The sequence below is a fragment of the Aotus nancymaae genome, unplaced genomic scaffold (genome assembly GCF_030222135.1).
Source record: "Aotus nancymaae isolate 86718 unplaced genomic scaffold, 86718_ANA_hifiasm-v0.15.2.pri h1tg000062l, whole genome shotgun sequence".
NCBI lineage: Eukaryota > Metazoa > Chordata > Mammalia > Primates > Aotidae > Aotus > Aotus nancymaae.
The window spans coordinates 7,891,997-7,919,170 of NW_026988476.1; the positions used below are offsets into that span (position 1 = coordinate 7,891,997).

General features: G+C 35.0%; 1 protein-coding gene across 8 annotated transcripts in view; it reads left to right on the top strand.

Moving 5' to 3' along the window:
* MIPOL1 (mirror-image polydactyly 1) overlaps positions 1-26,515 on the top strand; it is a 365,075-nt gene extending 338,560 nt beyond the window's left edge. For 5 of the 8 annotated variants that reach the window (XM_064365793.1, XM_064365792.1, XM_064365798.1 and 2 more), the window contains one exon: positions 9,611-9,735. In XM_064365793.1, coding sequence (XP_064221863.1) covers positions 9,611-9,716 — 106 coding nt within the window. In that variant the 3' untranslated portion in view covers positions 9,717-9,735. Of the gene's footprint in view, positions 1-3,028; positions 3,104-9,610; positions 9,736-23,206 lie in introns of those variants that run through there. The other 3 variants (XM_012469139.3, XM_012469173.3, XM_064365795.1) reach the window with 2 other exon arrangements.
* The last annotated feature ends 659 nt before the right edge of the window (positions 26,516-27,174 follow it).

A 27,174-nucleotide genomic window follows, 5' to 3' on the forward strand; every position in this document is an offset into this window, starting at 1 on the left:
AGCAATCTGCCTTTTCATGGTTATGTAACAACTAAATCTGATGTTTTAGAAAAATGAATCACTGTTATATATGTAAAAAGATTAGGACTCTATAATATAGCTAAACCCAATAACATGCAGTTTTAAACTGCCAGAAAGAAGCAGTGAATACCTGAAAGTTCAATAATACCATGAATGAAATTATACTTCAGATTTCTATTTATTATATCCTTATCTTGAAACCAAGGATGGATTCCCCATAAGAAAAAGACTTTGAGGACAGTATAATTGAGCAGTTTTCAAAACAATATTTAAGAAGGAAATAACTTATCACTCTTAATTTTTAACAAAAGCCACTCTAAAAATAATGAAGCTGTGATGTTTTAAATGAGACAATGATGTGACCACGAACTCCATTTCTCACTAAAAGAAGTCAAGATTTTCTGTGAGCCCTCAGATGTAACTTAAGCAAATGCTTATAGGGGGAGCAGGAGTAAAACGCAAACACCAGAATAAGGCAAAAAGAGGGACTTTCCCACTAATCTATAGCCTTTTTAAAAAATACCATTGATGTACCCCATTCCAATTCTTAGAAATCAAAAGAATTTTTAATGGGATCATTGAAATGGTTGACCTCGAATTTGTGTTTTTCTACATTCTGTCACATGCCTGCTTATGTTTGACTCCAATGCTTTTTCCGTAGAAGATGTATGAGCAGTCTACATTCATAGCAACTTCATTCCTTTGTTAAGTTTCTCCATTTTTCTTCTGATAAATTATGAAATCAAAAAGAAGAGCTGAGACCATCCTGACCAACATGGTGAAACCCCATCTCTACTAAAAATACAAAAAAATTAGCTAAGTATGGTGGCATATCCCTATAATCTCTGCTACTTGGGAGTCTGAGGCAGGAGAAGTGTGCTCTAGCTGGCAAGACTCATCTCAAAAAAAAAAAAAAATCTGAAATACTGGTTTTCCAGAATCAGAATCAGTGATTCATTGTTATCACATTAGATAATTCCTCCTCATAAAGGCTAACCTTTACTTAGTTATTACTTACAGTGAAATTTTATCTAACATCTTTCTCACCAAGTCTCCCAAACTCCTTCAATTTAAAGTGAGAGAAATCTGTTCTTTTTAGGTAACTTCTCTATCATTTAATGTTCTTCTGCAAAGGTTATTGACAAAATATATACTACAAATCTTCACATCAAGTAATTGACTTTCTTTTATTCTTGAAAACCTGCTTTTAGGAGGTCATCATCAAAATTTCAACCCATTACTTCAGAATAGAAAATGTAAATGTACTCCTTATTCCCAACATATATGTGTGAGATTTATTCATAAACTGTACTCTATTGATTTTTGAGAGCCCCTTGGACTAGTTACCAAATATACAGTGGTAAACACATTGTCCCTACCTTTCTGGAACCTCATGGGTGTTGAGTTTTCTTGGGAATCTTACATATGATTTAAATATCCTCTGATAGACAAAGTGAAAGAACCCAATAAAATTGTTACTTAATTTATTCTATTATCTCAGTTGCTTCCTAATGTTGTTAGGGGATTAAGCAAAATAACTCCATTATCTTCTGTTAAATACTTTCCTAATAGTGTCGTCCACTACGCTAGTGCTGCCATGGACTAACTGGAATCCAGGGGGCAATCTAGACATCTAACTTATAAAGTCTTAATTAAGCCTTGGGTAAAATTATACCAAAAATAGTATTTTAATGGAGACATCTAACTTACAAAGTATTAATTAAGGCTTGAGTAACATTATACCAAAAGTAGTATTGTAAAATCCAAAACTTAAAATAAAATTACCTTAGTGATACTATAAAGAAGAATAAAATATTGCTTTAATTCTTCTCTGTGTTCTGATTTTTAAAGGAGGTGAAACAAAAGTAAAGAAAACAAAGTTTTCCATATTTTAACTTTTATATCTTACTTTTATGTTTATTATTCACCTAAGTAGAAATTGATATGATTGGTTGTTGAGCTTTATTTTTCAAGGTTACTTAAAACATAGTAAATGTTAGTCAATGTTTAAAATATAGGTAATTTTTTGGTACCTTGTCTACTTTTGATATTAATGACATTGAAAAAGGAATGTTGCCAGGCACGGTGACTCATGCCTGTAATCCCACACTTTGGGAGGCCAAGGGGTGCAGATCATCTGAGGTCAGGAGTTCAAGACCAGCCTGACCAACATGGAGACACCCTGTCTCTACTAAAAATACGAAAATGTTAGCCAGGTGTATTGGCTCATGCCTGTAATCCCAGCTACTCTGGAGGCTGAGGCAGGAGAATCCCTTGAACCTGGGAGGTGGAGGTTGTGGTGAGCTGAGATTGCGCCATTGCATTGCAGCCTGGGCAACAAGAGTGAAATTCTGTCTCAAAAAAAAAAAGAAAAAGGAATGCCACATATCTAAATACAGTTGAATATACATATCCCAGGTTTTTTCTATGTTCTATTTCATCTCAACAATAAATCAAGTTTTCTTGCTGAATTTCAAGGTGTGAAGTAATTTCTTAATGTTAATGTAAATTTAAAGTCAAGCTTAATGCATCATGGTAAATAAAATGACCCAGGAATTGTGAGATCTGAGTACAGCTTATTCTCACTTTCTCACTGTTTTCCTTTGTAACACACGCTCTCTTGTTCACAGTATTTAAAACGTTTCAGCCACTTGAAAAGGATATAACATGAAGCTCTCTATATTATAACTTGCTATGGATGAAAACTCCTTCTATAATCCATCCTTACAGAGAATTTTGTTAAAAAAACTTCACATGACATATATCTACAGTAGAAACACCTAAAAGGCTGTGTAAACAAGTGTTTAGAAGGTACCATTCACAAAACAATTACCTAAGAAATATGTATAAATGAATGAATGACAGTGCTGTATATAATTACATATCTTAGGAGGTAAATTAATTTATCTACATTATTTCCTTGTATCCTTTATTCCATTAATTCTTTGTCTTTTTTCAATTTCTTTTTCTTTTCCTTTATTTTCCCTTTCTTTTTTTTTGGAGACAGGGTCTTGCTCTATTACCCAGGCTGGAATGCAGTGGCAATCTGAGCTTATGGTAGCCTCCATCTCCTGGGCTCAAGGAATCCTCCAACCTCAGCCTGGACCACAGGCATGCAACACCATACCTGGCTGATAACTTTTTACATAGCAAACTGGTCTGGGGGAAAGGAATGAATTAGATTTGATTAATTTTGAAGTTATAGTAGAAATCAATAAATAATTCATACATAATTAGTAATGATACTTTAAAGCTAAATATTATTGGCTGTATCTCCAAAGTTTTTCTTGTTTTTCTCTCTTTTTTAAAATACATGTATATCCAGCCAATGATACCAGTTGACAATAAGAGGGACATGTAAGGGACAATCTTACACGTAGACAGAGACAATAGTCGCATCCCACATTTAAAAGAATAATGTGGATCCCAAAATGTATCTATTTTGGTATCTATCAGTTGACACCTGAAATTTCTCCATCAGAGATTCCCATATTTGAGTGAAAGCTTTGTACTGTAATAAATTGTAGATATGCTTTTTTTGTGAATCACATAACACCATCATAAAGTTCAGGGCAAGTGCTAAACGTCATTAGGAAGAGAATATGAGGGTACTTAGATTCTTGATGGGAAATGAGTGAATTATCATTGGGGTAGATTTCTGCTAAGCATTGAGTTTTTGTTTTGAGGTTTTTTTCCCTCTCTCTCTCTAGAATTCTCTATAACTGTTGGAATTCCATTTTAATAATTATTATTACCAAATTATTTTAGACTTTGCTCTTTGAGAAATAAAGACAAACTTTCCACTTTCACAGTTCTGTCCCATGACTAGCCAAAACAGTTGTTACTTTGACTATTTGACATGAGGTATAAAAAAGAAAAAAAGATGGCCCAAAATCATTTTAAGAACCATAATAATTTTCTAAGCTTCATTTCCTGAGTATGCTTTTGTGTTTGGGATAGTGGGGGTTGGTAGAGGAAACAATGGGTACATAAGTATTGAATTGGGAGTCATCATTTTTAGGTCAAAAACTAGACTGAGAATAAGATGCTTTTGCTGAAACGAGGCTTTCTTTACTGAAATGTATTTAAACCAAACTTAGGTATCTACTCTGCCTAAACTTACATAAAGCTCTAAATTTAGCAACATTTTAGTACCGATGAAAATTTTCAAATCTCATGACTATCACAAGATATTGGAAATATCTGAACACAGTGGATCAAGTAGGTAATAAGAGGGCCTTTTAAAATGCATTCTTTGGTTACTACTTAATCTCAAAGATCTCGATATGAGGATTAACAGAGAGAAGAATGCTTGATTCTAATTATTATATCCATGTAAACTTTCACTGACACATTAGCTAGGCTAAGATTTTTAACACTATCTTTTGTCAAGGAGGACACTGAAAAATTATTCCCTAGCCATTGATTTACACTGGCAATATTTTCTAAGACATAAATATTTCTTCAATCTGTTCCATAATACAAAATGTGGTGTCACATAGATTCTCTATTTGTTACTTACCTATAATAAAAAAACTTGTAATATGCTTTTTTAAATACTTTAATATGAATTTATATAGTAAATAATTGCCTTATATCCTCTTTCTCCTTCAGTAAGTTGGCCTTTCGATAGTTACTTTGGCTTTCTACATCCCTGATAGTGTCCATTTTTTTTTGCATTTTCTCTGGTATAATTACAGCTGAAATCTCATTTTATTATTGTTAATGTCCAATTCTAGGTAAATAAATCATGTCCACAGCCAAATCAATCATAACTCGTTATTAAATTTGAGTTTTCTATTAATAATAAGATTACAAAAAATGTTTTAGTCTCAAAATTGTGTAAAACAAGATCACTTTATAAGTTCCTATTCATTTAATAGTCAACCTGTTCAAAAAAAAAGATATTTTTTTAGTAAGGCAAAATGCACGATACCAAACACAGCATTGTTAGGGGTTAATATTTTGGAATTTATGATTTGGCTTTGATAAAAAGTGACTTATGGACTCTTCAGTAAAGCTTTTCAGTGAGTATATATTGAACATTGAAAGACCACTCATTAAAATTAAATTTAAAAATAAAGTAGTTGCTCTATGCTATGAGCCATACAAGGCATAATATCAACTTCAACAAGAAATGGCCTGCAAACACACCATGTTTGCCAAGTATCATCACAGTCTAGAAACTTCTTCTTCCATATCACAGACAATGAAATTAATTTATTAGGCTTTTTTGGATATCTAATTAAGCCCTTTAATACTCTGATTGAAATAGGTATAAGTGCTTCTGGACAATACCCTATAATCAGTCCAGATTCTTTAGTTGCAGACTGACCTCATAACTGGGCAATCTACTCACTAAGGACTTAGTATGCTCTGACAGCCAAGCCAGTCCTAGTTGCCATATAATGAGCCTTGCAGGTCTAGCTACATCTCAGGAATTAACCTCTATAGCTAGTAGGTGAGGAAGAATAATGAACTTTAATATGTCTTGATTTCAGGAGTAATTTCACAAGCTGTCTCTAAGTAACTTTCTGGAAAAGGTCAAGAAATGTTTGCATAGTTCTGATAATTTATAGCTAATTGAAAAAGAATACTTAATGTACTCTGTAAAATTGTCTCTGTTTTTCTCTGTACTTTATCTTTGGTTCTTTCCTGGTCAGCATTTTTCTGAAGACATAAGTTAAAAACATAAAAAGTAGACTTCTCAAAAGAACAAAAAAAGTGATAGCAAATTCAGGATGCCAAAAGATATAAATTGCTGGGGAAAATGAGCAATTCATTTCCCCAGCAATGAATATAAAGGTACAGGTAGGTGGGAAAATGGATTGAAAAGTCATACAGAAAGTGAAAACAAGAGCTGTTTCAGATAAAAAGGTAAAAATCTTGAATTTAGGATCAATACTGTAGTGGGATAAAAAAAAATCACCACAAATTTTTTTCAGCTGCTTCTGCTCCACCCTTCAAATCTGGGCTGGCTGCAGTTCACTTTAACCAACAAAATAAACCAAGGGATGTTGTACAACTTCTGACAAGGCCTTAGTAGGTAGGCCTCCCTGATTCTGGTATTGCCCTCTTGCTGACTTGTGCTCACTATGTAAATAAATCCAGGCCAGTTTACTTGAGAATGATATTGCACATAAAGAGGGAGTCCTAGCCAGAAGGCAGGACCAACTGTTAATATGTGCCACCCAGTCCCAGTGGACTACAACTGCTTGAATGATTCCAAGCAAGGCTTTTAGAACTGCCTAGCTGAGATAAGCCCAAATTGACATGATTAAATAAAATAGAGTTGTTTTAAGCTACTGACTTTTGGGTGATTTATTCTGATATGAAAATATTAATTGCAGATGTCAAAAAAAGAGAAGTTTGCCTTGGTTTTGCTGGCAAAGCAGGCTTGAGTATTAGTGAGTCAGCCTTTTGTCCCAATGCTCAGTCTAAGCTCATAGTGAAACATGGCAGCATTAAGATAGAAGTAAATTCCCAGATCAAGAGAGATATAGTTCCATTTCCCTTTGTAATGACCATACTGGATTGTTATATAGGACTCTATATTTTTTATAGACACTGGACATGCACAGAGAGCAACCAGTAATGGTGAACAATTTATTAACCTAAACAAAGCCCTTCAAGGACTAGAAGTGTTAGCCTCAAAAAAAGTAAAACACAGTAAATATATAATAATTCTCTTAACATTTTGAGAACACCTCATAAAGGAATTCAAGTAGAGTAATGATTTAAAGGGTAGGTATAGGCAGATAGATAGAAGAGCCAAGGAGGCTAACTCTATAAAAATAAGGAATAATTTTCTGATTATATAATTATTATTCAACCCCCTATTTGATAGGATTTGCCTGTGTCCCCATCCAGATCTCATCTTGAATTGTAATTCCCATAATCCCCATGTGTCATGGGAGAGACCAGGTGGAGATAATTGAATCAGTTAATTGGATAATTAATCAGATAATTATCCAGTTAATCAGATAATTGGAGCAGTTTCCCCCGTCCTGTTCTCATGATAGTGAGTTAGTTCTCACAAAATCTGTTGGTTATAGAGGGGGCTTTTCCCCCTTTTGCTCAACAATTCTTCTTGCTGCTGTCATGTGAAGAAGGACATGTTTGCTGCACCTTCCACCATGATTGTAAGTTTCCTGAGGCCTCCCCAGCCATGCTGAACTGTGAGTCATTTAAACCTCCTTCCTTTAGAAATTACCCAGTCTTGGGCAGTCCTTTATAGCAGTGTGAGAACAAACTAATACACCATTTTTACCACTTTCTAACAACTCCTGTTTTCATTTTCTGTATAACTTTTCAACCCATTTTCCCATCTACCTCTACCTTTACCTTTTCACTTATAATTTTTCTTTCAGTCTTTTTCAGACATGAAGTCTTTTTACTTTTCTTTTATCAATTTCATTTTTTCTTTTTTGATATTCCCTGATTTCTTACATGTACTTTGGTTAGCATATTTGTGTGTGTTCATATTTATATGGTAGTGTCTGTATAGATTTGTAAATATGTCTGCATATGTACATTTTTATATGTATCTGTGTATTATAGTCTGTATATGTATCTTTCAGTTGTGGCTAAAACTGAGCAAGAAATTTACTTCATTAGTTAGAGCTTCTGCATGGAGGAGTGGGTAAGCCCCATCAATTGCCTGTACTCTTCCATACATTTCTGTGCTTCCTCTCCTCTCCATCCTTTCCTCCTTCTCCTTTTGTCCTCACATCTCAGCTCTTTTTAATCTGTCTTTAGGAAACTTCTTTCCATTGTTTCTACTTGTGTCTATCCACGACTTCTGCACTGAATGTGTAACACTCACATTTTACCTGAAACTTGAATTTATCAAGGACACTTTTTCCCCCATAGCCTACTAGATGCTAGCCTTTCTCCCACGCCCCATATAATAGAAAGGAAAGCTCTGATTCCCTTTTAGTACTTTCATACCTTCTGCATCCATGTAAAACCCCTTCTTTGAGGTTTATACCATCTATCTCTATCATTCTCTATCCCTCTTCTTTAGTGATTTCTTCTGATCTCCTGATCAATGTCATTTATTTAATGTGAGTTTCATGCATCTCATCAGTGTCTTCTTTACTGCAACTTCTGTATTCATGCTAAGAAACTTCAATATCTATGTCAATAACCTGCGTTATTCATTTGCCTCCTGAATGTTAATGACCTTTACCTCTTCACTTCAGCTACTCACTCTGGACCTTGTTGTCACTCAGAACTTTTCTACATCTGAAATCCTAAGGTCAAAGTTGCCTCTATGACAGGAATCACAGTCTTACTCCAACTCTTCTTGCTTTTTAGCCTCAACACAAATCAAAACATCTAGTCCCTTACTCCCTCCATTCTCCCTGTAGAATAACAGCCCTTTGTTGACTTGCTTTCTTCTCTCCCCAATCTGGAGTCTGACTTTAATCACTTTATCCCTGAGACACTCAGTTTCCTTATGTCCTTGTCTTTTTCCCCCTACTGCCCTGTAAGTCATAAACTCTGAATTCTTCTATAATTTGCTTTCCCCATATCTACCCCAAAGTATAGAGCTGATGGGGGGGGAAGAGTATACCACTATGAAGGTTATGTCTTCTACAAAACCGTAGTGTCTAGCTTTAGCTAGATCATCAATACCACCTAAAATGTTTCTTTCTAAACATTTCCCTCCACTCCTCTGGCTTCAGTTGCAACCGAGAGTAAAATGTAGTCGTGGCCTACCTGTCTAGCCCCATTTCCTGCCATCTTTCACCTCTTCTTTTGTTGTTCTGAGAAACCATACTACTGGCAGTACTTGACACACATCAAGCCTTCTATGCCTGTGTTTTTATTTCCTCTTTCTGGAATGCACATTCATGCCCTGCCTCCATTCCCACCTTTCTTGAGGTAATGCTTTCCTTCTTATCCTTCAGTACTTAACTTAGGCATCATCAGGAAGCCTTTACAGACCTTTCCTCTCCTTGCATACTCAAGCTAGGTTCTGTTAATACCTATGTTTATATTATAACATTTACCAATAACTTACTAGAGTTATCCATATAAAGATCTGCTTTCCCACTTTACTGCTTCTTATGAGTAAGGACCATGTCCTGTTCTTTGAATAATCAAAGCCCAACACAATGCCTGGCACATAGGAATTAACCAACAAATACTTGTTGACTGAACTGAAATCAACCTCGTATTTTCTCTTTAACACAGACTCTTATATCCAAGTGCCTGCTTAACATCCCCACTTTTTATGTCCTACTGATACCACAAATATGTAAAATTTAACTTATACACATTCCCCCACACACATACTCACCAGCAAAAATCTACTGTTCTTCCTCTCCAATATCTTTATTAGGGCATCACTATCTACCTAGTCACCAAAACCAGAATCCTGGGAGTCAGCCATCTGGCCTAACCTACCTCACCTCATTCTATCCTCAGAAGTCATAAAGTCCTTTGGATCCCAAATCCTAAATATCTTTCAAATTCACCTCCTTCTTTTCATCTGCATTGCTACAGCTCTAATTCAGGCCTTCAGCTCTCACTAGGATTATTTTTTATTTTTATTTATTTAATTTTTTTTTTTTTTTGGCAGAGTCTTCGTCTGTTGCCCAGGCAGGAGAGCAATGGTGCGATCTCAGTTCACTGCAACCTCCACCTCCAAGTTTCAAGCAATTCTTGTGCCTCAGCCTCCCGAGTAGCTGGGATTACAGGCATGTGTCACCACACCTGGCTAATATTTGTATTTTTAGTACAGACAGGGTCACACCATGTTGGCCAGGCTGCTCTCAAACTCCTAGCCTCAAGTGATCCACCCACCTTGGCCTCCCAAAGTGATGGCATCACAGGCATGAGCCACCTTGCCCAGCCTGGATTATTTTTTAATCGTGGTAAAATAGTCGTAACATAAATTTATCATCTTAACCATTTTTTTTTTGAGATGGAGTGTCACTCTTGTTGCCCAGGCTAGAGTGCAATGACTCAATCTCAGCTCACCACAACCTCTGCCTCCTGGGTTCAAGTGATTCTCCTGCCTTAGCCTCCTGAGTAGCTGGGATTACAGGCATGCACCACCACACCCAGCTAATTCTCTATTTTTGGTGGAGACGGTTTCTCCATGTTGGTCAGGCTGGTCTCAAACTCCTGACCTCAGGTGATCCACCCGCTTTGCCCACCCAAAGTGCTGAGATTACAGGCATGAGCCACCATGCCAGGCCCATCTTAACCATTTTTATGTGTATAGTTTAATGGCAATAAGCACATTCACATCCTTATGCTCACTAGATTTTTTTTTTTTTTTTTTTTTTTTTTGAGACAGAGTTTCGCTCTTGTTGCCCATCTGGAGTGCAATGGCACCATCTCAGCTCACTGCAACCTCCGCCTCCTGGGTTCAAGCAATTCTCCTGCCTCAACCTTCCAAGTAGCTGGGATTATAGGCATGAGCCACCACACCCAGCTACTTCTGTATTTTTTAGTAAAGACGGGGTTATTCCATGTTGGTCAGGCGGGTCTCGAACTCTCGATCTGGTCTTCTGACCTACAGGTCAACCTGCCTTCATCCTATCTCTATATTCTTGGCAATATGAACTTTATAAACTGCAAATGATGTTACTAGATGAGTTAAAACCCTTTCATTGTGTTCCACTGTCTACATCAGAGGTTTCATCACAAAGTTTTCACAGGTTCAAATTGAAGTAAAGAAAAATAATATATACAATATACCAAGTTTTTCTTAAATATTTTAGCTAAAAGGTTGAGTGAATGAGTGGCAACATGAATCAAGATAAGAAATACTGAAACATGCATAAGAACTAAAATAGTGTTGTTTTAAATATGCTAAGTATCATATGCCAATGGTATAAGCAAGAGGAGATGTCTTGAAGGCAGTTGGATGAGTCTAAAACTCAAAAGAGAATTTTGAGAAAGGGGTCTAGATTTGGAAGTTATGAGGATTTAAGTATCATCAAGGGAGCAAATTGTAAAGAAAAGATGATAAGATACATCAACATTAAAAATACCAACAAAAGAACAACTATAGTGATAAAAGAAACAAAAATTATGTTTAAAGTCTTCTCACCATTCTGATTGAAAGAGGGTAAGAGCTTTGGTATTAATGGGAAACCCTAAGTGCAGCATTTTTAGTGACTTTGTTGCCTCTGCTGAAGGGGTGGTTGTTATCCGTCTCTCTTGGATTTCCATGGTTTCTTGCCCTCGGGGGATAAAAAATGTCAAGCATGTTTGATGGAGTGATGGAGCAACTTCATTGCCTAAATAATATGAATGCTTTTTCTGGAAAGAAAGTTGCCAATAAGAATTCTTCTACTCTCACATTGACAAATACAAAAATTATTTTCAAAAAGGGAATTTACAATGAGATATTTACTTTGGTACAATTCAAATAATCATGAGGAACTTGTTCTGCTTTTACTCCTTTCTGTCCCTTTGCAATAGAATTATCTGGTCAATAAGAGTAATTCAAGCCCACAAAAATACAGGAATATGCCTTAAAAGTCTCAATACTTTACCTAGCATCATGTCTCAGTTCCAAAACCCACTAGCTATGTGGCTCTTATCCAATTACACCCATATACTTTGGTTTTGTCATTTGATAATAATACCCATAGGTTGGTGCAAAAGTAATTGCAGGTTTTGTTATTAAAAATAATGGCAAGAAAATATCCATGATGAACATTGATGCAAAAATCTGTAATAAAATACTGGCAAACCAAATCCAACAACACATCAAAAAGCTTATCCACCACAATCAAGTAGGCTTCATCCCAGGGATGCAAGGCTGGTTCAACATATGCAAGTCTATAAACATAATTCACCACATAAACAGAACCAAAGACAAAAACCACTTGGTTATTTCAATAGATGCAGAGAAGGCCTTCAACAAAATTTGATAGCTCTTTATGCTAAATACTCTCAGTAAACTAGGTATCCATGGAACGTTTCTCAGAATAATAAAAGCTGTTTATGACAAACCCACAGCCTATATCATACTGAACGGGCAAAAACTAGAATCATTTCCATTAAAAATTGGCACTAGACAAGGATACCCTCTCACACCACTCCTATTCAATACAGTATTGGAAGTTCTAGCCAGAGCAATTAGGCAAGAAAAAGAAATAAAGGGCATTCAATTTGGAAAAGAAGAAGTCAGATTGTCCCCATTTGCAGATGACATGATTGTTTATTTAGAAGACCCCATTGTCTCAGTCCAAAACCTTAAGCTGGTGAGCAACTTTGGCAAAGTCTCAGTATACAAAAATCAATGTGCAGAAATCACAAGCATTCCTATACACCAAGAACAGGCAAACAGAGAGCCAAATCATGAGTGAACTCCCATTCACAATTGCTACAAAGAGAATAAAGTACCTATGAATACAACTAACAAAAGATGTAAAAGATTTCTTCAAGGAGAACTACAAACCACTGCTCAAGGAAATAAGAGAGGACACAAGCAGATGGAAATACATTCCATGCTCGTGGTTAGGAAGACTCAGTATTGTGAAAATGGCCATACTGCCCAAAGTAATTTACACATTCAATGCTATCCCATCAAACTACCATTGAGCCTCTTCACAGAACTAGAAAAAAACACTATAAACTTCATATGGAACCATAAGAGAGCCCACATAGCCAAGAAAATCCTAAGCAAAAAGAACAAAGCTGGAGGCATCAGGCTACCTGACTTCAAACTATACTACAAGGCTACAGTAATCAAAACAGCATGGTACTGGTACCAAAACAGGGAAATACACCAATAGAACAGAACAGAGGCCTCCGAGGCAACACCACACATCTACAACCATCTCATCTTTGAGAAACTGGACAAAAACAAGCAATCGGGAAAGGATTCCCTATTTAATAAATTGTGTTGGGAAAACTGCCTAGCCATAAGCAGGAAGCTGAAACTGGACCCCTTCCTTATACCTTATACAAAAATTAACTCCAGATAGATTAAAGATTTAAACTTAAGAACTAACACCATAAAAACCCTAAAAGAAAACCTAGGCAACACCACTCAGGTCATAGGCACAGTCAAGGACTTCATGACTAAAACACAAAAAGCAATGGCAAGAAAAGCCAAAATAAACAAATGGGATCTAATTAAACTCCAGAGCTTCTGCACAGCAAAATAAACAATCATTAGAGTGAGCCAGCAACCAACAGAATGGGAAAAAATTTTTGCAATCTACCCATCTGACAAAGGGCTAATACCCAGAATCTACAAAGAACTAAAACAGATTTACAAGATAAAAACAAACCCATTCAAAAGTGGGCAAAGGATATGAACAGACACTTTTCAAAAGAAGGTATATATGAGGCCAACAAACATATGAGCAAATGCTCATCATCACTGGTCATTAGAGAAATGCAAATCAAAACCACATTGGGATACCATCTTACACCAGTTAGAATGGCGATCATTAAAAAATCTGGAGACAACAGATGCTGGAGAGGATGTGGAGAAATAGGAACACTTTTACACTGTTGGTGGGAGTGTAAATTAGTTCAACCATTATGGAAGGCAGTGTAGTGATTCCTCAAGGATCTAGAAACAGAAATTCCATTTGACCTAGCAATCCCATTACTGGGTATATACCCAAAAGATTATAAATCATTCTATTATAAAGACTCATGCACATGTATGTTCATTGCAGTGCTGTTTATGATAGCAAAGACTTGGAACCAACTCAAATGCCCATCAAAGATAGACTGAACAAAGAAAATGTGGCACATATACACCATAGAATACTGTGCAGCCATAAAAAATGACGAGTTCATGTCCTTTGTAGAGACATGGTTGAATCTAGAAACCATCGTTCTCAGCAAACTGACACAAGAACAGAAAACCAAACACCACATGTTTTCACTTACAGGCGGATGATGAACAATGAGAACACTTGGGCACAGGGAAGGGAACAACACTCACTGGGCTAGGTAGGGGAGTAGAGTGGAGGTGAGGGACAGCAAAGTGGGGAGCAGGAGGATGGGAACGGATAACACCGGGAGAAATGCCTGATGTGCACATGTACTCCAGAGCCCAAAGTACAATAAAAAATAATATAAAATAAAAATTTAAAAATAATGGCAAGAACCGTGATTACTTTTGTACCAGCCTAATACTTCACATGGAGTTACCATGAAAATTAAGTATATTGATAAATGACCTCTCATACTTCCTGGCACATGGTCAGTACTCATTAAATATTACTTGCCTTTCAAAATATATCACAATATTCATTAAGAGTGAAAAATGTCCAAGTATGGAGGTACATGTCTGTAGTTCCAGCTACTCTAAAGCCTGATACAGGAGGATCACTTGAGCCCAGTGGTTTGAGGCCTATCTAGGCAACATAGTGACACCCTATCTCTTAAAAAAAAATAGAAATAAAATAAAATAAAGAAAGAAAACTGGAACTAAGTGAAATAAGCCAATTAAGCAAATTGGTAAATAACTTATTAACCAACTTGATGGAAAACTATGTATCCCATTATAGTACGTGCATGAGATGTAATTACATAGAACATATAAAAATAATGTTAATTGAAAAAATAGGATTTCGATCTAAAAATAACTGTACATATTTTTGAAGTTTATTTAGAAATTGTATTATAGCAAATAATAGATTTTAACTATTTCCTAACTGTGTACAGTGGCATGATTTTAATTTCTTCCTTTTTAATTTCAACTTTTAGATATAAGGGGTACCTGTGGAGATTTGTTACTTGGATATATTGCATAATGCTGAGGTTTGGGGTACAAATCCTATCATCTAGGTAGTAAGCATAGTACCTAGTAGGTAGTTTTTCCACCCATGGCCCCATCTTTCCCTTTCCCTCTCTATAGTTTGCAGTGTCTACTGTTTATGTCCGTGAATGCACAGTGTTTAGCAAAGGACGTGATTTTATTCTTTTTTAGCAGTGTAGCATTCCATAATATATATGTACCACATTTTCTTTATCTAATCCACTACTGATGGGAACCTAGGTTGAATTCATATCTTTGCTATTGTGAATAGCACAGCAATTCACAGATGAGAACATGTGTCTTTTTGGCAGAATGATTTATTTTCCTTTGAAAATAAATTCTGGTAATGGGATTGCTAGATTGAATGATAGTTCTATTTTAAGTTCTTTGAGAAATCTCCAAACAGCTTTTCAAAGGGACTAAACTAATTTACATTCCTATCAACAATGTATAAGTGTTCCCTTTTCTCCACAGACTTGCCAGCATCTGTTGTTTTTCAACTTTTTAATAATAGCAATTCTCACTGGTGTGAGATGGTTCTCAAGGTGGCTTTGATTTGCAGTTCTCTGATGATTAGTGATGATGAACTGTTTTAAAATTTTTGTTGGCCACTTGTATGCCTTCTTTTGAGAAGTGCCTGTTCATGTCTTTTGCCCATTTTGTAATGAGGTTATTTGTTTTTTGCTTGTTGCTTTGTTTAAGTTCCTCATAGATTCTGGCTGTTAGACTTTTGACAGATGCATTGTTTGTGAATATTTTCTTTAATTCTGTAGGTTATCTGTCTACTCTGTTGAAAATTTCTTTTGCTGTGCAGAAGCTCTTTAGTTTAATTAGGTCCTGCTTATCTTTTTTTACTTTGTTGCAATTGCTTTTGGGGATTTGGCCAAAAATTATTTGCCAGAGCTTGTGTCCAGAATGATATTTTGTAGGTTTTCTTTTAGGATTTTTATGGTTTGAGGTCTTACATTTAAGTCTTTAATCACTCTTTGATTTAATCTTTGTGCAGATTGAAAGATAAGGATCTAGGTTCATTCTTCTGCATATGGCTAGCCAATTATCCTAGCACTGTTGATTGAATAGAGAGCCCTTTCCCCATTGCTTGTTTTTGTCAGCCTTGTTGAGGCCAACAAAAAAAGATGGGTGTAGGTGTGCAGCTTTTGTGAGTTTTCTATTCTGTTCTATTTGCCTGTGTGTCTATTTTTGTACCAGTACCATGCTGTTTTTTATTGCAGCCTTATAGTATAGTTTGAAGTCAGGTAGTATGATGTGTCTGGCTTTTTTCTTTTTGTTTATGATTACTTTGGCTATTGGGCTCTTTTTTGGTTCCATATGAATTTTAAAATAGTTGTTTTTTTTCTAATTCCATGAAGAATGATGTTGGTAGTTTGCTAGGAATAGCAAATTTGTAAATCACTTTGGCCAGTATGGCAATTTTAACAATATGGATTCTTCCAATTCTTGAACATGAGATTTTTTTCTATTTATTTGTGTAGTCTCTTTCTTTTTTCCTTCCTTCCTTCCTCCCTCCCTTCCTTCCTTCTTTTTCTTTCTCTTTTCTTTTCTTTTCAACAGAGTCTTGCTCTGTTACCCAGGCTGGAGTGCAGTGGCTCCATCTTGGCTCACTGCAACCTTTGCCTCCTGGGTTCAAGCAAGTCTCCTGCCTCAACCTCCTAAGTAGCTGGGTTTACAGGCTTGCACCACCTTGCCTGCCTAATTTTTGTAGTTTTAGTAGAGATGGGGTTTCACCATGTTAGCCAGGCTGGTCATGAACTCCTGACCTCAAGTGATCCACCCACCTCAGCCTCTCACTCCCAAAGTGCTGGGATTACAGGCATGAACCACTGCATCCAGCCTTTTTATTTATATTTATTTATTTATTTATTTATTTATTTATTTATTTATTTATTTATTTATTTTGGAGACAGTGTCTCACTGTGTTGCCTAGCGTGGAGTGCAGTGTTATAATCATGGCTCACTACAGCCTTGACCTCCTAGGCTCAAGTGATCCTCCTGGCTCAGCCTCCCAAGTAGCTGGGACTACAGACATGAACCACTATGCCCAATGAATTTCTTGTATTTTTTTTTGTAGAGACAAGGTTTCACCATGTTTCTCAGGCTGGTCTCAAACTCCTGGGCCCAAGGGATCCTCCCATCTTGGCCTCCCAGCCTGCTGGGATTATAGGCTTAAACCACCACACCTAGCAGTATCTCTGATTTCTTTCAGCAGCATTTTGTAGTTCTTGTAAAGATGTTTCACTTCCCTGGTTACATGTATTCCTAGGTATTTCATTTTTTAAATTATACTTTAAGTTCTGGGGTACATGTGCAGAACGTGCAGGATGGTTACATAGGTATACACATACCATGGTGGTTTGCTGCATCCATCCCTCCGTCATCTACATTAGGTATTTCTCCTAATGTTATCCCTCCCCAATCCCCCTACTCTCTGCTTTCCCTCCCCTATATCCCCCATCCCCCAGCATGCCTTGGTGTGTGATGTTCCCTTCCCTGTGTCCATGTGTTCTGATTGTTCAACACCCACTTATGAGTAGAACCTGTGGTGTTTGGTTTTCTGTTCTTGTGTCAGTTTGCTGAGAATGATGGTTTCCAGCTTCATCCATGTCCCTGCAAAGGACATGAACTCATCTTTTTTTATGACTGCATAGTATTCCATGGTGTATATGTGCCATATTTTCTTATCCAGTCTATTATGGATGGGCATTTGGGTTGGTTCCAAGTCTTTGCTATTGTAAACAGTGCCAAAATGAATATATATGTGCATGTGTCTTTATAATAGAAAGATTTATAATCCTTTGGGTATATACCCAGTAATGGGATTGCTGGGTCAAATGGTATTTTTATTTCGAGATCCTTGAGGAGTTGCCACACTGTCTTCCACAATGGTTTAATTAATTTACACTCCCACCAACAGTGTAGAAGCATTCCTTTTTCTCCACAACCTCTCCAGCATCTATTCTTTCCAGATTTTTTAATGATTGCCATTCTAAGTGGCATGAGATGGTATCTCAGTGTGGTTTTGATTTGCATTTCTCGAATGATCAATGATGTGAGTATTTTTTCATATATGCAGTTGTTGGCTGCATAAATGTCTTCTTTTGAAAAGTGTCTGTTCATATCCTTTACCCACTTTTTGATAAGGTTGTTTGTATTCTTCTTGTCAATTTGTTTAAGTTCTTTGTAGATTCTAGATATTAGGCCTTTGTCAGATGGGTAGATTGCAAAAATTTTTTCCATTCTGTTGGTTGCTGGTTCACTCTAATGATTGTTTATTTTGCTGTGCAGAAGCTCTGGAGTTTAATTAGATCCCATTTGTCTATTTTGGCTTTTGTTGCCACTGCTTTTGGTGTTTTAGTCATGAAGTCCTTGCCTATGCCTATGTCCTGAATGGTATTGCCTAGGTTTTTTTCCAGAGTTTTTATAGCATTAGTTCTTATGTTTACATCTTTAATCCATCTAGAGCTAATTTTTGTATAAGGTATAAGGAAGGGGTCCAGTTTCAGCTTTCTGCATATGGCTAGGCAGTTTTTCCAACATCATTTATTAAACAGGGAACCCTTTCCCCATTGCTTGTGTTTGTCAGGTTTGTTAAATATCAGATGGTTATAGATGTGTGGCATTACTTCTGAGGCCTCTGTTCTGTTCCATTGGTGTATATCTCTGTTTTGGTACCAGTACCATGCTGTTTTGATTACTGTAGCCTTGTAGTATAGTTTGAAGTCAGATAGAATGATGCTTCCAGCTATGGTTTTTTGTTTGTTTGTTTGTTTTGCTTAGGATTGTCTTGGCTATGTGGGCTCTTTTTGGTTTCATATGAAGTTTAAGGTGGTTTTTTCCAGTTCTGTGAAGAAGGTCAGTGGTAGTTTGATGGGGATAACATTGAATGTATAAATTACTTTGGGCAGTATGGCCATTTTCACAATATTGATTCTTCCTAATCATGAGCATGGAATGTTTTTCCATCTTTTTGTGTCCATTTTTTTGTGTGACTAATGTAAAAGAGATTGTGTTCTTGATTCGACTCTCAGCCTGGATGTTATTAATATAATAATATATAATTCTACTGATTGTTGTACATTGATTTTGTATGCTGATACTTTAAGTAAGTTGTTTATCAGTTATAGGGTCCTTTTCTCAGAGTCATTAGGGTTTTCTAGGTATAGCATCATATCGTCAGTGAAGACAGGTTGAAATCTTCTTTCCCTATTTGGATGCCTTTTATTTCTTTATCTTGCCTGATTGCTCCCACTAGGAATTCCAATACTGTATTGAAAAGGAGTGGTGAAAGAGGGAATCCTTGTCTTTTTCCAGTTCTCAACAGGAATAGTTCCAGCTTATGCCCATTCAGTATGATGTTGGCAGTGTGTTTGTCATAGATGGGTATTATTATTTTGAGTTATAGTTCTTTCAATGCCCAGTCTGTTGAGGGTTTTTATTGTGAAGGTATGTTGGATTTGATTGTAAGCTTTTATGGCATTACTGAGATGATCACATGGTGTTTGCCTTTAATTCTGTTTATGTGACAAATCACATTTATTGATTTGCCTATGTTGAACTAGCCTTGCATCCCAAGAACAAAGCTTATTTGGTCATAGTGTATTGACCTTTTGATGTGCTACTGGATTCAGATTGCTAATATTCTGTAAATAATTTTTTACATCTTCATCAGGAACATTCGCCTGCTGTTTTCTTTTTTCATGTGTCTCTACCAGACTTTCATATAAGGCTAATGCTAGCTTCATAGAATAGGTTAGGGAGGAGCTACTCCTCCTCAATTGTTTGGAATAGTTTCCAGTAGGATTGATACCAGTTCTTCTTTGTATGTCTCATAGAATTGAGCTGTGCATCCATCCAGTCCAGTGCTTTTTTTGTTGTTATTGTTGTTAGTAGATCTTTTATCACTGATTTATCTGATTTTTCTATTCCTATAGATTGTCTAATTTGTGTGCATAGAGTTGTTCATAGTATTCTCTGATGATTTCTTATATTTCTGTGGGATCAGTTGTAACGTCATCTTTGTCATTTCTGATTGTACTTATTTAGATCTTCTCTCTTTCGTTAATCTAGCTAGCAGTCTATCAGTCTTGTTTATTTTTCTGAAAAACCAGCTTGGTTTCATCAATCTTTTGTATGGGTTTTTGCATCTCAATCTCATTTAGTTCTTCTCTAATTTTAGTTATTTGTTCTCTTTTGCTAGCTTTGAATTGGCTTATTCTTTTATTTCTAGTTTCTTTAGATGCAGTTAGATTGTTAATTTGAGATCCTACAACTACTTGATAAAGGCGTTTAGCACTATAAATTTTCCTTTTAACACTGTTTTAGCTGCATCCCAGAGATTTTAGTAATTTGTGTACCTATTTTCATTACTTTGAAAGAATGTTTTGATTCTGCCTCAATTTTGACGTTTACCCAGGAGTTATTTAGGAGGAAGGTGTTTAATTTCCATGTATTTGTGCAGTTTGAGAAATCTTCTGGATATTCATTTGTATTTTTATACACTGTATTGAGAGTGTGCTTGGTATGATTTCATTTTTTTAATTTATGAGGACTTACTTTATGACCAAACATATGGTTGATATTAGAATATGTTTTTCTGTACAGATGAGAAGAATGTATGTTCTGTGGTTGTAACTTAATTTCTTATAACGTGATGCTACTAAAATGCCAGATGAAACACACCAGCAAATATGTCCCCAGTTAAACTGAATAACTTGAGGAAAAATTTTTAATTATACTGCTAAGACAAATAGTCCATTAACCTGTAATGTGAAATTTGTAGATCTATAGTAACTCAACCCCTAATGGAAATAGCTCTGAACTAAAAACAAGGAAACCAGGACCAGGTTTATCACTGTTTTACCTCACAGCCTTATGTAAGGATTTACTTGTCTGTGCTTCAGTTTCTTCATATTTAAAATGGAGAAATTCTAATCCTAGCTGTAACCCTTTTCCTGTTTCATGAAGCTGTTGGGAAGATATCACTGAGTAATATTTAAAGCAGCTGGAGCGTATTTTAGTATGCTACATAATGTTTTCAGGACATTATTGATTTGGACAGTAAGAATAGCCTGCAGACAAATCCTGCAAGGTGCTTCAACAGACATACATGTCTACCTTCCTGTTGGCACAGCCCATGTTTGGCAGGTGTATTCCATTCCTTACAGGAAGGAATAGGTGCTTCATTGTATTACAGGAGTCAGTAAGCTTTCACAAAACTAAGTAATTGACATTTTTCTCATTTCTGAGATCAAATTTTCATAAATCATTCAACCTGGATAAATTGAGAATGTAGTTGATCTGGTAATCGTTGAAATATAATGAAGACATTGCAAAATATGATATTTAAGTATTTCCTCCTAATCTTTTACCTTAACAAGATATGAGTTCTAAATGGAAAGATGTCTTAATGTAGAAAAAGGAAACAAAAGTAAGGTGAGCCTGTCTGTAAAGGAAAAGCCAGAAGAAGCACAACACAGATTCATCTCAGTAATTTGGGATCCCATTGATTCTGGATTTGTAGTAACAATAATAATAACTAGACAAAATAGAGCTTGCATTTATGTTATGAAGAAGGTTTTTCTTATTATTTAGTAATATAAATTATATTATGAAGAAAGGATACATTTAGTCAACTTGCAAGTGATATTTTCTGGCTTTTAACAATATATGCAAAGAAATGCTACTAATGTCTTAAAATGATTTCTACTGGAAACTATTTAATGGTATTTCAAGTTACTATTAGATTTTAACAATAAACTTAAAATTTCATAGTGTAGTTCTATAATTCATACTAACATTTTTCTTTACCCTCTTCCACAATTCAAGTTAATTAAACTTTGCCTTAAAGGATTCATGTAGTCCTGTGAGTCATAATATTCAGTGTGTAAGGTGGCACTAGTTTTTAAACACTAGGGAAGGTTCAAGTATTATAGATTAATCTAAGAATACAGTGAATTTTCTAATGACTTTCTTGTTCAGGTACTTGCACCACTAGACTGTTTTCGTGGATACATACCATTTACGTATAGTTTGCATTTTAGAAAAGTTTGCAGTAATAAACTCAGGCAAGATTTTCCTTTTTACTCTAAGATCATTACTGTGTTTCTTAAAGCAAAGGTTTCTGGTGCACTGAATTATTTTGTTTCATTTTCCTGTTTTTTGTCAACAGAATTCTTGATAGATGCAAAATTATCCAATAAACTTCAGCTAGTTTTCAGCATTATATGCAGTTGATTTTGTCCATTCCTTACTGAAACTTCCAAGTCATGTAAACCAGAATGTATGACACTAAGAATGCCCTCATTCCTTTAGGGTCTAGCTCTGTGGTGTGTTTATTTGCAAAGGACCCTCATGCATGGATCCATATAAATGAGGCAAACTGTGAAGCAGGCTAGACTGTGCCGCTTACCAGTCTTTGAGAGAGGAAGATTGTGTATATGAAAACTGCTAGGCATGATATTTACTTATAAGGAAGATTTCTGTGTGTATAACATGAAGCAAGATTTTTGGTTGAGGTTTTATGCTTCCAGTAAAGAAAATAAAAGAAGAAAACCAATTAATGGACTGATTCTATCATCCTTTGTCAAGCAAAACTCTCACTGATCCACATGAATATGACCTCCTGCTCATAGAGTAGTCTAAGAACACTGCAGAATGGACTTCTGAACTTTTGACTCTCTTTTCAATTTAATTGACGTTTTTAATTAACTAAAAAAATCATTTTATTTGACTAAAAAGTCTGTGTACGTAATTTCTAGTGTATTTATGATACTCAGAGATAGAAACTTGTTTTTTAATTAGAACAAAAAGTCTGGTTTTATTAGTATCACATCATTGTGTATGCTTAAATTATTTCCAAGCTACTGTAACTTGAAATTTTTCCCACCTAGCCACATAATTTCTAGCTTTATTTTTATCAGCCAATTCTGTGAAAAAGAAAGGAATTTAGTACATAGAAGTTATACAGTATACCAACCAATGAATCACTTATCTAACTAAGTAACAGGTGAAAGACTGCTGGTATTTCTGTTTTGAAATATGTGCTTTTCTTAGTTAAAAATAAGTTTATTCTACATTTAATATACAATCCTGTCATTGCATAGTAAATTATTCATTCACAACCTTAATGCAAATAGGTAAATGTATCGAAATTAGTATCATACAAACTTTGTGTGGCTTCTGATGCCGACATAATTCAAGAATCTGGGTTAAAGTTTGTGTCATTGCTGGTTTTTTTTAACCTCAAATACTTGGCAGTCTGTACCAGTGTCTCTCACAGTAATGCTTTGTTTCTTAACATGACTGTGAGGACTGCTTGGTCACAGGCAAATACTGTCCTTTATCAGCCAAGATATTTTTAACAATAACTGCACTTTTTTCCCCCTTCCCACCCCCACCCCAACCCCAACTTAGGTTGGAAAGGCTGGTGGATGTGCTGAGGAAGAAGGTTGGAACCGGGACCATGAGGACAGTGATCTGACTGAAAAAAACGACAGTCTGGGGAAGCGATCACATCTGGTGACCAGGCTGCTTCATTCAACACTGTGTAAACACTAAAGCCTTAACTTAGCAAACAGTTGTTAGAAGTGGGACACTCCAACCACATTCCAAGCTGAGATAAAATCAAATCACAAATGTTTAACCACTTTGCTGCTGACTTGAGTTATTTATCCAAATATATTAACTCCAGACTTTTACCAATAGGTAGCTATAAGGTTACAGCTTATTTTGTAACTATTTTATATCTCAATATCTTTAATATAAATCTTTTTACAGAGAGATCATTATAGAAACATATTAAAGTTGGTTAGGATCATATCTTTACATATGGCCCTTTCAAAGTGCAGCAAAGTAAATATTGTCTAAGCTTTAATCCACTGTGTTAGGTCAAAACTTGAAATACATGCATTTTTCAATATAGGGTATATTTCTTAACTGATGAGAGAGGCTTAAACATGAGTGTGTAGTCTTCCTTCATTGCATGTATATAATCTTTGTTAGTATTAAAAAATATGAAATATAGATCCCATGAATTAGATATATAATTTGTTTTAATAAGAGATGGATACATTAACATTACATTCATTAAGGCATGATTTTTTGTTTTACTACAAATAATGCAAACTGTTTACAATAAAAAGGGGAAATTGTTAATGTATGCTCATAAATTCACATTGTCAGTATTTTTTAATGTTGGGTCTGAATAATTATCTAAACTCTACTTAAGCTATAATAATTGCCAAGTCTCTGTCATTTTTGCTTGAAAATTAGCATGCCTCCATCTTAAAAGAAAAAAGACCATCAAACCTGTTAAGTATTCTTACTGTTTATCTTTTTTTAAATTACCATTTTATTTTTGTTGTGGATGAGGGGAATCCATAAAAAATATACAAAAAAAATTATAATGTAGAAATATAAGAACTTAGAAAAAAGTAAACTTGCCATTTGGTTAAGGTTACCTGCTTTTTATTTAAGAAATAAAATAGTTACAACATAGCAGTCACTTCTATTCATATGAAGTTATGAATAGAACTGAGATTTTTATGTAATTGGTTATAGGCAAAATACTTTTATTTTTTTAGATTAAAACAGATGAAAGACCAAGAGGAAATTACTATGCCTGGAACAGGATGAAATAGACAAGTAGAGATTTAATTGGTGAAAATTTTGTAGGCAAGGAAAATTTTTTCTAAGTCTATACATTTTTAATTTATCTTTAAGATTGAGCTAAATTAGCTACCATTGCCTATTTACAGGATAAGTACATCCAGGACAATTATTGCACCATTCTTTCATATATCATAGTAGATTATACATTTGAATTTTTTTTACTTCACAGGAAAAATGTAAGCTACTTTGTCATAGGTAACAAAAGAATCATAATGCTAACAAACTCTATTTCTTCCTTATTAAATCTGTATCCATTAAAGTAATTTTTTAACTATGAGAATTAGAAAATTAGGAACAATGGGGGTTTAAAATAAACTAATTTATTTTTCTCTATAGTCCTAAAGAGAATTATATCCTTTTATAGACCAGGGACTCTATAATACAGAAATAGGTAATGATTTGATCATATAGGGAGTCTTATCTCTGGGCTGTATTTGAAAGTTGTAACAGCTCCCTATGTGAAGAAACAGCATCTTCAAAGTCATCTGGGAGGTTCAGGTAAGTAAAGAAAAACCATTTTTGTCACAAAATGGTCCATTCTTGATCCCTCTTAAAATAAATTACAAGTAAACTTGAATTTTTAGTTTAATCCTGAAAACAGACGAACTTTTCTTGAGTTATTTTGTCTGAGGCTTTAGAAGACACAAAATATAGTATAAAGACATTTCACAATTTCCAAACAAATCTTTCTACACTTAAATGATCAAATTAGAATAACCAAGTCTGATAATTAATATGCGAAACTTTTGTAGACTATGATATTATAAAGTTAAATTCACAAAATAATTCTAACATCCACTATTGTTCAGTATAGGTAATCTCCCAAAAATATCCTCTTGAAAATGAGTTATTCACAAAATTTCAATGAGTTGTCTACAAAATTTCAAATGCAAAGTATTACAGCCAAATATTATCTTAATTAATTTCATACACTTAAAAATGTCCATCAACAGTATGTCATATGGTCTTTATATATTTTTTCTGTATGGAGGAATAGCCTTGCTTACTGAAGATAGGTTCTCTATATATTCAACAATAATGCAACTTTAGAAGTATTCCACACTGCTGAGAAATGTTGCTTTGAGTTTGCTTTACACATCATCAAGTCTAATTCCTTAGTAACAGGAGAATTCACTTCTTCTTGTAAAAATAAGTAATTCACAGGAAACATTTGTAGCACTTGATGATTTACAAAGTCCTTTTACATCTGTTTTTCTTTTTCATTTGATCCTATCAACAACCATATAATAATAACAAATTTTATATATAACCCATATAATAATGATGGCAATGATAATTTTAGTATTACTGTCGTTATAATTATTATTACATTCATTCTACTGATGAGGAGACAGACTCAGTAAGCTTAGAATTTGCCAAGTACTGTCTAGGACTTAGAACTAATATCTTACAACCATCCTCCATGCAACTATGAGTCTCTAAACCTCTCTGTAAGAAAAAAAAAAATTCGAAGTAAAGATTTTAACTCTTGCAATTTCTGTTGTTACGGTGCCATTTCTTTCATATACCTACATCGCTAACAATCAAAAGATTGTACACATTTCTTTCAATAAAGTACAATAATGTGAACTGCATATGTAAACAGCATCACATTTTTACCACCGTTCTATAGTATGATAGTGGCAGCATGCTTTGCCTCAGCCTTCAATAATTAGAAATATTGTGACAGTTCATTTCTAATAAAACATAATATGAGTCTCTTTGTACTATTTTAAATTTGTCCTGATGCTAAAACCTATCAGCTTAGTTTTATAAAATGGTAATCTAAACTTCAAGGCTCTCTGTATGTCCTAGAGCAATTATTAGAGCTAAAACCAGTTATAAGCAAAGTTATTGGTTATAAGCAAGGTATAAGCAGTTAAAGCAAAGTTATTAATTATTAATATATGAGAATTTAAAACTTTATAAATAAATTAGAAATTTATTAATGTGTTTTAGATACTTTATTGAGTAAAATATTTTGCTTACTTTTTTCATTAATAAAGTTGATCCTTTGTATGTTTCCTTATTCAAATAAACTCAATCATCTTATCGGGTCATTTATTTATATAATTAGTTTATTTTATTAAAAAGCTAGAATATTAAAGATTTATACCTTTAATATTGGATATAGCTTCATAGAAAAGCATTTTATATGTGCTATTCTTTTTTTTTTTTTTTTTTTTTTTTGAGACGGAGTTTCGCTCGTTACCCAGGCTAGAGTGCAATGGCGCGATCTCGGCTCACCGCAACCTCCGCCTCCTGGGTTCAGGCAATTCTCCTGCCTCAGCCTCCTGAGTAGCTGGGATTACAGGCACGCGCCACCATGCCCAGCTAATTTTTTGTGTTAGTAGAGACGGGGTTTCACCATGTTGACCAGGATGGTCTCGATCTCTTGACCTCGTGATCCACCCGCCTCGGCCTCCCAAAGTGCTGGGATTACAGGCTTGAGCCACCGCGCCCGGCCTTATATGTGCTATTCTTAAAGATCACAATTATTTTTAAAGTTTCTATTTTCAAATAGTTGTGATTAATAAAGCATTGTATGATGAAATAAATAGCCATGGCTTGTATATTTTTGTCTTTTTTATACAGATTTTTTACTGATTTTATTGTGTTGTTGGTAACTAGTATTTACAACTAAACTGTCTATTCATATTTTACATATACATATATATATATATGCACACAGATGCATTTACCTTTTCAAA